At 46.6% G+C, this 11247-nt stretch overlaps 1 protein-coding gene across 6 annotated transcripts in view; it reads right to left on the bottom strand.

The window, feature by feature from the left end:
- Positions 1–7718: 7718 nt before the first annotated feature.
- Positions 7719–11247, bottom strand: part of E2f3 (E2F transcription factor 3) — a 69016-nt gene continuing 65487 nt past the window's right edge. For all 6 annotated transcript variants that reach the window (XM_047558759.1, XM_047558760.1, XM_047558764.1 and 3 more), the window contains exon 7: positions 7719–11023. In XM_047558759.1, coding sequence (XP_047414715.1) covers positions 10761–11023 — 263 coding nt within the window. In that variant the 3' untranslated portion in view covers positions 7719–10760. The remainder of the gene's footprint in view (positions 11024–11247) is intronic.

Here is an 11247-nt window from a genome sequence, read left to right as displayed (position 1 = left end):
ACTACCACGCTCGGGGGCAAGCCTGTCAGGTGCCCTCTTCTCAACCTGTCTTCTGCTTCAGGGTAGCGTAGCTACCTTACAAAGGCGTCTCCTAAATCCCTTTCACATTCCTTGTAACGTTGCTGTCATTCTTTTCACTTATCCATAAATCATAACCTTCTAACATACTGCCATCATTATTTTAAACTATTATCTATTAGATATATTAAGAATAAGCCAGGTGTGGTGGTGCACGCCTGTAATCCCAGTGGCTATGGAGGCTGAGGCAGGAGGATCATGAGTTCAAAGCTGGCCTCAGCAAAAGTGAGGCACCTAAGCAACTCAGTGAGACCCTGTCTCTAAAGAAATACAAAATAAGGCTGGGGATGTGGTTCAGTGGTCAAGTGTCCCTGAGTTCAATCCCTAGTACACAACCCCACACAAAAAAAGGATTTATTTTGCCTTCATATATTCTTTCTCAAATGCTCTTCCTTTCTTTATGTAGATTTTAGTTTCTGACCTGTATCATTTTCCTTTTATCTGAAGAATTTCTGTTAACATGTCTTGCAAGGCAGGTCTCCCAGCAACAAATTCCATCAGTGTTTGGCTGAGAGAGTTTTTGTTTCTTCTTCACTTTTGAAGGATAATTTTTCTGGACACTGACTTCTCTGTTGGTGGCGTCTATCTTTCAACACTTTAAGTATTTCAGTACACTCCACTGTTTGCATGGTTTCTGAGAAGCATTCTGATATGATTCTTCTCTTTGCTCCTGTATACTAAGGTACTCTGTCCCCACCCCCAGGAGGTTTCTTCAAGGTTCTTTGTCTCTGGCCTTCTGCAGTTTGAGTATGATATGCGTAGGTGTAAATTTGTTGGTATTTATCTTCCTTGGTGTTCTGTGAGCTTCCTGGATCTGTGGTTTGGTTCCCATCACTACTTTTGGAAAATTCTCAGCACTAATAGTTCAAATATTCGTTCTCTTCCACTCTTTACTCTCCATCTGGTACTCCCAACAAGTGTATGTTATACTTTTTGAAATTTTCCCACTAGGATATTACATTCTTTTTATTCAATCTCTTTTCTCTTTTGTTTTCCAGGTTGTGAAGTTTCTATTGACACACCTTCAAATCTGCTGATTTTTTACTTAACCGTGTCTGGTCTACTGATGAGCCCAATCAAGATCTTCATTTCTGTCTCCATGTTTTCAATTTATAGAATTTCCATTTGTCTGCTCACATTGGCGTCTGTTCTTATATAATGCCCATTTTTTACATTAAATCCCTCAGCATGTTAATCCGAGTTAAATTCCAAGTCAATTCTCAAACTTCCACCATGTCTGACTCTGATTCTCATGCTTGCTTTGACTCTTCAGGCTGTTTTTAACCTTCTGACATGCGTTGTAATTTTTGCCGGAAACCAGACATTATGTGTTGGGTAAAAGGAAGCGAAGAAGATGGGGCTTTTAGCGTGAGGTTTTAGGTTTCTCTAGAGACTCCTTTCGAATGTGGAGCCTGAGGCTTGCAGTTCCTTCGATTGCGATCCCCTGTCATTAGACAGAGACCACCGATGTGGTGGTCAGCTGTGGGGAGAGGAGGGAGGCATTCTAGAAGCTGCTCTGATCTCAGTCTTTTAGTGCCTCTGAAACTTACGAGTCCCCAGCTCCCCACCTGCTGCATTAGGTGGGCTAGGGAGGTCACCAGGGGCTGGACTGGCTGTTTCCTTCCTTCCACGTTGGCTGGAAGGTCAAACAGCTTTCTTGAGGGCAGGCCTTCGTTAAGAAGACCAGAATGCTCTGGTTACTCTTCCCCCGTCTCTGCCAGAAGCACGATGGAAATGTCCTCAAATCCTCACCTTGAGGACTTGGTGGGGTTAGTGGAAGAAAAACTCACAATAGTAGGCAGGTTTTCTCCCAAACTCTGGGTCCTCAGATTTTCTCTCAAGCTGGTCATGTCCAGACTCCAATAATTAATCACTTACCCTTTAGGTTTTTCTACCACTTGCTGGTTCCAGGGGCAATTTCTGCTCTGGTGAGCTGTGGTTCATTGTATCCACCTGTCTCCTGGGTTTCAGGCAGTGGTTGATCCTGGATCTCACTTCTCCCATACAGCTGTTGGTGTCCAGGTTGTTGAGCTGTTTCCTTATTGTGAGGCTGGGGGTGACGGCTCCACTTGCTACATGTTGCCCTGGAAAACGTCTGCCACCTGTTTTGTATGATCCATGAGATTAAGATGATTTCTGTGTTTTTTAAGTGATTAAACAAAAGAAGGATACTGCTTTACAACAAGTGAAAATTACCTGAGAACAAAATTTTAGCATCCATAAGTTTTATTGAAACATAGCCATGCTCTTTTATTTATATAGGTTTATGACTACATTCACATACAGATGCAGAATACAGTAGTTTTGACAGAGACCTTATGGCCCACAATACCTAAAATATTCATTTCCTGGCTCTTGGCTGAAAAAATATTTCGGCTTTCTGCTCCATGTCTCAACGTTTCTTTATATTTTTCATCTTATTTTCTGTCTGCCACATTCTGGTAACTTTGTCAGATATACTTTCCAGTTTATTATTATTTCTTTAGCTGTATCTAAACTACTGATTTAGTCATCAGATGTTCTCATGAAATTTTGTTTGACATATGCATTTTTACTTTGTAACATTTGTTTCTTTTTAAAAAAATTTTTCTTAGATGTTGATGGACCCTTATTTTATTCATTTATTTATATGCAGTGCTGAGAATTGAACCCAGTGCCTCACACATGCCAGATGAGCGCTCTACCACTGAGCCACGACCCCCAGCCCAACCAGATCTACTTTTATTCTTTTTCTAATCTATATGGCAAATTATGATCACCCCTTGCTCCTCACTCATTTTTGTGCTAACATGTCTTTAATCATTTGCTATGTGTTCATTTCACATTCTACATCTGATTGTTCCATTTTTGGAATTCTTAAAGGTCTAAATGTGTCATTTGCTGCTTCTGCTGTGGTCGTGGCTTGTTTCCTCACGTGTTTGGTGAGCTCCCACGTGGTGGGTCCTGTCTGTGCACATCAGGAATGCCCTGTCCCCGAGGACTTGTTTGCTCTTGCTGATGGCCAGGGAGGTGCCCATGACATGGGTGTACTCGAGTCCTCAGTTCACTTCTTTGACCTTTCTCTGTTGGCCCCTGACCTTCAACACCAGCCATGACACGGACGGTGAAATCTGAAATCGGTAGTTGTGCTCAGATGCATCGTCTTTTCACGCGTATGCTTCTCAACCTTTCCTTTCTGCTCAGTTTTCTTCCTTGTTCTTTGGAACTTACCTGTAATCTCAACAAACAAAAATTAACATTTTTGGTTGGATCTATGGGCTTTGTAACGGGAGGGTTCCCGGCTAGCTGCCATATTGTCTAGAAGTCAGAGTTTTCCCCAGTTCTTTTTTCTGTTTCTCCAAATAATTTCAGCCCCCACTTGGGGGCTTATTTTCTCCCCAGGACCATGTGTGGGGACCGTTCCTATACTTTGTCCCCCCCACTTCCTTCATTCCACCTGTATGCCCATCCCCCTCTTTGACACCCACTCTTCCCCTAACAGACACCCAAACTCTGAGTCAATGGTGCTGCTATTTCCTCTTCAACTAAAGAAACACTCATTCTTTGGTTTCTTGCCAAGGACAGAACTTATCTTGTGGCCCTTTTTAACATCTGGGGTCTCCTTCCTCTTCTCAACATGACTCCACCCAACTCTATTCCCATTCCCACCCATTGTGACCTGCTCTGTGTTGGCTTGCTTTAGTTTGTATTCCCTGATGTCATTATTTCAGATCTTTCCCACAGATCTGCAACCCTCTCTCTTGTTCCTTGGTCCCTGGGGCAGGTTCAAGGCTAAATGCTTCTCTTTCTTTCTTCAATCACAGCACTGCCCAAGGACTGTTCTGTCATTTTCAGATGGATTAGTTATTCTGCAGCTGTTGCCGTCAGTTATAATGGCTTTAAAAGAAGAGACAGGCACATAAAAATACTCTGTAAACTGTAAAGCCCCCTACAATGCTTAGGAATGAGACAGAGGGTATAAAACAGGCTGCAGTCAGGCAAATACCCCCGACTTTGATGATACAGAAAAAGCATCTTAGACTTCTGAAGCCGGAAGGTGGTCTTTACAGGAAGAGGCGTCTTTTCAGGAGGAAACGGAATAGCTTATTTAGAAGCTGCTGCCGATTTGATTCTTCCTCTATTTAAATAGAACACATCTATTTTTATCAAACACTGACGACAAAAGACACACCAAGTCCTCCAAAGTTATTCTTCAGAAAGATTCTCATCTCTCCTATTTTCTTGTGCACAGAAGTTGAGACTTGTGTCTGCCGTGAACTTGGGACACCTGGTGAAGAACTGAGGGAACAGGACCAGGGGGCTCTGGAGGCTCAGAGTAACTCAAGTGATGAGTGGCTAACACAGCAGGCTCCCCTGCCAGGTCCAAGGCCAGGAGCAGGCAGGGTTCCAGGGAGCATACCTGAGCAGGGAACCAGGGGACCTTACAGATGCTGCAGAAAGAGTGTTGAACTAGGGGTCTGGGGACCACTTCCTTGATGGGGGAAAAAAAAAAGAAGGTCCTGTGGATGTGAGGTCGCCTTCCAACTCAGACATGATCACAGCAGCAGCTCGGGGGGGGACACCAGACCCTGGTTTGTGACTTTGCTTTGTTAGCTCACCTTGTTCCCCTGGGTTTTAATTCCTGTGGTTCTGTACTTGTGATTCATGTCAGGTCAGACGCAGTAGCTGGTGCAGGAGACGAGAGAGGCCCTGTCCTTTGGCTAGGCAGAGCTTGACATATTCTGCTATGGGGCCTGTGCCCAAGTCCTGGGGCAGCCTAGCAGAAGCAATTGGGGCTCCCAGCTTTTTGATACCACTCTTCAATCATAATGTCTGGTGTTTCACAAACTTCAGAACACTTTAACAATAAATCCTTCCATTTGATCCAGATTAAAGGGTTCCCGAAAGGCTTGCTGCTTTGCTGCTCTTTGTAGTATTATTATTATTGTTTTAGTACTTGGAGGTTCTACCTCTGCACTGCACACCCAGCCCTTTTTGTTTTTTATTTTGAAACAGGGCCCTGTGATTTGCAGAGGCTGGCCTTGAACCTGTGATTCCCCTGCCTCAGTCACCAGAGTTGAGGCGTGCGCCACTGCGATTGGCTTGTTCTTTGCAGACTGTGAGACACTGCGACCTCCTGCCCTGCCTGTTACTGTGACTTCTGAAGGGCTCCCGCTGACCAATTCTGTGTAGTCAACACAGGGCTTCTTGTTCACATCCTGATGCTGGCATGACCCGCAATTCACAATCTTGTCATCTGCCTTCACATCAGCGTTGGAGTCTAGCACTAGATTGGGGCTCCCTCCTCCCCGGATCCTAGGAAATGGACCCAGTGGTTTCTCCTGTTAAGTCGTGCCCACCTGGGATCTGCTACCACACATGCCTCCAGGTGTGCTGGTCTGTGCCTGGGGGTGGCTCAGGGGCCCTGCAGCACGCTCTCTGTGCTCGGTGGTGCCCTCCAGTGGCAAGGTTTCAGGAAGAAAAGTCAGTTATTCAAGACGTCTCTTAGCTAAACTTGTTTCTCCCCCAAGTAGATGTAAACTTCCGCTTGCTGACAGGAACTAAAAAACAAGCCTTTTTAAATCTGGACTCCTGCACCCAGAGCAGTGCCCAACATATAGTAAACATTTCACGTTCATTCAAAGAGCGACTGGACAACTGAGTAAGTGAACAACTCTTTCCCTTCATGGACTCAGAAGGAATAAATGCAATAAGCTTTTCTGAATCTTCCTTTCTACCTTTATTACTGAGAACTGCTTTCTAAACTTACCTCCACGTAGAGCCCATTTCTAAACAATACTCAAGTAGGTTCTGAATTCTTCAGATACTGACACATCCCATGCTACATCCATCTTGCTAAGGAACCTAGCCCTAGGTGAGCAGCTTGAATTCATCCTAAAATCTTCAACAGCTTTGATGGATGGAGTTCTTTTCATTTGTCAGCCGTGACCCCCATCAGTAGACCACTTCGAAGAAGGACTACCTACTGCTTTCATCTTTTTCTGTTGTCAGTTTTTATTACTGGCTTGACTATGGGCTTGAACACCTGCTGACCACTGGGTAGGATGACAGGAAATCAGGCTTTCAAACGGGGCAAACAGAACTCTACCCAGAACTATAACTGAAATGCAAAATGGTGTGGGGGAGAGGGAGTACCACCAGGAAGAGCAGGAAAGCACACATGAGAAAGCCTCTGGGCCCACTGTGTCTACATCACTGTGCTTTGCCTTTGGACAGCTCCCCCAACCCCAATCATTTTCAAACCATAGACCACTCATTTGCAAAATAGGAATATTCCATGTAAATATTCATAACATGCTTATTCCATGCCAGGCACTGTTCTAGGAACTCGGATCCAACAGTGAGTATACAAATCTCTCCTCATTGAACTTCTATGTGGAGTGGGAGAGAGATAACAGGGATGTAGTATGAAATAGTAATAATGCATGCTTTGAAAGGCACAGGGCACTCATAGAAAGCACTTAAAATACCCCCAGCATTCCTCTAGTCTAAGGGTGGAAGCAACACAAATGCCCACCAGCTAAAGATGGATCAACAAATGGATTAATATTTGGGCATGAAAAAGGATGATGTATTGATGCTTACGGTAACACGCATGAACCTTGAAATCAGTAAGCTACAAAGCCAGACACAAAAGGCCACATATTGTTTGATTCCATTTATAAGGAAAACTCAGAATTGACAAACCCAGGGAGACAGAAAGTAGATTATCAGCTGCTAGGAGCTGCTAATAGCAGGGACTAGGGAGTCACTGCTTAATGGGTACAAGGTTTCCTTTTGGGGTGAGGAAATGTTCTGGAGGTGATGCTTGTACAACATTATGAACATCATAATGGGAAATTTCATTATGTGCATGTACCACATTAAAAAAAAAGTAGTTCCTGGCATATGCTAACCGTTCCATAGACCTTATGTATTTTTTCTTACAGTGAAACAATAAAAATGTCTCTCCAACCAGGAGACTACCTGGACAATGATTACATAAACTTCCATCACTGGAATGGTATGCAGCCTTTGAGGAGCATGAACAAGATACTAACACGTAGTTATCTAAGATACAGAGTGAAAAAAAGAAGCCGTTCACGTTGAAGTCCACGTGTCCACAGACGTGCAGGTTCCACGTGTCTAGAGCGACTGCGCTGGAGGACGCCACCAGGCTGAGCGAGGCCGCAGCAGGGGATTTGCTTTGTCAGGGCATGAACTTCAACCTTGGGACTCTGGGGAACAAACTGAGTCAACAACGTGACCCAGCCGTTGAACATCCTGGTCTCTCCTAGGGGTTATTATAAGAATATAGAATCGAGGGCCTGGGAGGTCATTCCCAGACTTGAAAACTAAAATTATGAGAGGTTAAACTTGACCTGCTGTAGCTTCCTCAGTGCAGAAGCCCCCCTTGTATGCCAGGAAGTGGTTTCTACAGATGGACAGGCCCCCGGGACGAGGCAGGCTCTGCTGCAGGGAGAACAGAGCCCACCGCGCACACGAGTCTCTGCCCCACAACCCCAGGTCCCCACCAAGGGCCAGGCATTGGGTGGAAACGTGTGGCCGACCCTTCTTGACTTGTTAAAGAAAGTCTTTAAAAGTTAAACTGGTGCAGGAGCCTGAGATCATACCAAGAGAATCCATCCACAAGTCTGAACTCTTAAAAAAAAATCATTTTATTGATCCTTTACCATACAAAATTTATTCAAATTACATCCATTTGAAGTGGTAAGATCACAGCTAGAGAACAGGTCACCCTGTAACAAATCTATTTACAAAATCCATCATAAAAGCTTTTTTTTGTTGTTGTTTGGTGTTTTTTTATTTTTGTGGGTTTTTTTTTTTTTTACATTATATTACACATTTTCTGTTTTAAACTAGCGTACAACACAAAGCTAAACTGGTTAGTAGTTTGCCTACTCCCAGCCTTGGGAGAAATACTTCCTTTTTACAAAACCGCGTACCGTGGGAAGACGCCCTCCCCTGAGGCCGCGGGCTCCTGCCGCGGCTCCCGGTCCACGCTTGGCCTGCCGGGCCGCAGAGTTCCTCCTTCCTTTCCTGAAGCTAAAGCTTTAAATACTGCCATTCTATTTACAGACCCACACGGAGGACAGAACCGAAAACGAGGACCACAACAAAAACAAAAGCAAGGTAACACTCTTAAAAAATTACAAACCAGCTAGAAAATATTCTGGCAGTGTTTACAAATTAATTGCTATTTTTGTACAAAATTGCTAAATCATGAAAATGTGAGTAGGCTACATATCAACTTAAATAAAGCGATCACTATGCACAACTCTGTACATATAAACACACGCCTAACACTGTTTGACAGCTCAAGTGTTGCCCTCTGTACACTTTATTTTCTAAGGCTCACGCAGTCATAATTCGCACTCGGAACTTTTAGCCATTTCGTGTGTGAGCTTTAGTAGCAGCAACTCAATGGTACCAGGAAACCTGCATACTTAGTACTTAAAAGTCACACAAATACTGTAGTACTAACCCACTTTGTGTGCCAGATACTAGGTGAAGAGAAAAGGGTCAATGCAAACAGATACAGCATGGACGTCTAGGGAAGGCGGACGGGAAGCCCCATCACTGGGAAACTTATGCACAAAGGAACTTCTTAAGACTTATTAGTATTCCTTTCAATTTTTCAAAACAATAAATATGGCATTACATTACGAAGAGGTTCAACGAGAAAGTCCACAAAACACACGACAACCCAGCCAGGTGAGCTCAGTCTTTAGACTTTGGGAAAAAATCAGCTCTGTGCCGCTGGCGGAGAGAATTACACGAAGCTGGAAGCAGGGGCAGCTAACCAGATGAGCTAGACACGGGACGGGGACGCTTGGCATCAACGGTTTCCCGCACAGGAAATCCCCACAGTGCATTTCCAGTAGGCACTTAACACAGATCCCCGCCCTCCTCCACCCCTGCTGCATCTCGGACCACACGGCTGTCGTACCAAGTCCAGTGTGTGTGAGGGGAGGCCGGGGATGGAGGCTGAGGAAGAGAGGAAGAGAGTCTGCACCTTTGTTTTTCTTCCCAAACACACACCACGCATACCCACACACAGAGTTTAAAGTGCTGGTGTCATCTGTCTCGACCCCACCACCACTTTGCATATTGGGGACATCTACCTGGAGTAAACTGGCCGGGGTGCTTGTGGTTCTAGAAAAGTTTTTCCTAAGGGACATTTCCAATTCGGTCGGACGCATCGCGGGAGTGCCTACCGTGTGGGCACACAGCGTTTCCATTCAGCTGTTGGCTTGGAGGTTTGGGTCGGGGCCCCTCATTTCCGCAGCCCTGGCATCCAGGGAGGATCTGCGGTACTGCGCCACACTCCCGGGGCAGGACGGCCATGGCCCTGCCCCCGGAGGGCCATTCCAGGACGCGCGTGGCACCGTTCCTGAGGAGTGGAGGGAGCAGTGGAGGGAGCGCCTGGCCTCCGCCCGTTCCCACCTTCCCACGCCCTTCACCCCGCGGGCTCCGTGGAGAGGGGCGCGTCCTGGCCAGGGCCACCAGCGGCAGGAGGTGCCCTTCTCCCCAGGCCTCTCCATCGACCCCACCCTGAGAAGCGGTCTCCCTGAGTGTGGCTAAGAGCCCTTGCCCGGCGCGCCGGGAAGCCCAGGGACGGAGGGTCGCCTGCTGCGCCCTGGGGCTGCGCCGTTGCTCCCACGCGGCCTCCTTCCCAGGCCTCGCGGGCCCACGCCCCAGCTGCCCTCCCGAAAGGAAGCCCCCGGTACGTGCTTCCCGCAGAGGCGGGGACCTGGGCCGCACCGGCTGGCGTGCTCTGGTCAGTAGAGGTTCTCTCCCTCTGCCAAAGAAACACGGATTCGCGAAAACTGCTTCAAAGTAAACAATTAAATTGAATGGTGATGGGGGCCACAGGAATGCTTAAATGGCAGCTGAAAAAGAGAGTCTAGAACAATCCACAGAGAACACCTAAGTAGGCATCTGCTACAAATCAACCGGAAACTCACGAAGACGCTGGGGACGGGGTGGGAGTGGCGCGTGGAGGCAGGAAACCCACGGCAGCTTCGGCGGCGCTCCAGGAGCTTCCGTGTCTGCATCAAGTACTCTGGAAACGGGTTCTTCATCCGAGAGGCTGCGGAGGATCTCGCGGCCTCCTAGAGGGACACACTGTCCATAGCTTAAACTGAATTATGACAGTAATTTAAATATTCCTAAGAAGAGCTGAAGAAATCCATCTCATACTTTTGCATAACTTCATCTGCTGCACTTCCATTCCGTATTAGCAGACCCCAAAGACATGCATCTGCAGAGAAGGCACGGCTTGAAATGCTGTTAAGGAAGATTGCTGCTTCCCAGCGGGCCGGTGGCCAGACCCGTTCTACAGCCCATCCGTCAGGCACAGCAAGCCAATCCGGGAGGGGGCGGGGAAGGGGAAGAGGACAGGTGGGAGACACCTGATTGCACATTTTCTAACTTGCTGACTCGTCCAGGAGATTTCAGAGCCTGGGACAAGGCAGGGCGTTCCCAAGGGAGCCTGCAACTGTGCGCTTAGACAATTAAAAAAAATTCATTAAAATGTCAGCTTTGTTCCGAAGTTTGTAGTTTACTTCATGATACTCTCTTAGAGGAAGAAGGTCGGAAGGGTCAACACTGCGTGACAGATGCTCTGGTTCCATAATAAAAAAATATCGGTTTATCAGGAGAGTTCACACAAAGCGTGATCAACTACACATGAAGTCTTCCACCAACGGGAGCTTCTCCAAATCGTAGGCGTCGAAGAGATCGCTGATGCCTTCTTCCTCACCCAGGCTCAGCAGGTAGTCCTCCTGGGACAGCGGGGGCAGCAAGTTCACAAACGGGCCTTCCAGGTGGGAAGGGATTTGGTCCTCAGTCTGCTGTAAGAGGTTGGCTGGGGAGGCCAAAGGAGAGAGGTTTGCCATAGAAACCGAGCAATCGCTATGTCCTGAGTTGTTTGAAGCCAAGTCTGAAAGGGAAACAATTGGTGTAAAGAAAGAGTTAGGAGAAAATCAAGTTCATTTTTCTGGAAGAATGAGTGGGTCACTGTCCCTCTGGGCACCCAGAGACGGCCTTCTGGTGCAGATCACCTCTTATGCCAACAGGCATGGAAGAGTGTCTTAGTCTAACTCATCTTTTAAAACACCACTGCCAGAAAACAGGAACCAACAGCCTCAAAGACTCCCCTCCAGT

This window comes from Sciurus carolinensis, chromosome 7 (genome assembly GCF_902686445.1).
Source record: "Sciurus carolinensis chromosome 7, mSciCar1.2, whole genome shotgun sequence".
NCBI classification, from domain to species: domain Eukaryota; kingdom Metazoa; phylum Chordata; class Mammalia; order Rodentia; family Sciuridae; genus Sciurus; species Sciurus carolinensis.
The sequence above is the reverse complement of the archived record's forward strand: the minus strand, read 5'-3'. Positions and strand labels throughout refer to the sequence as shown.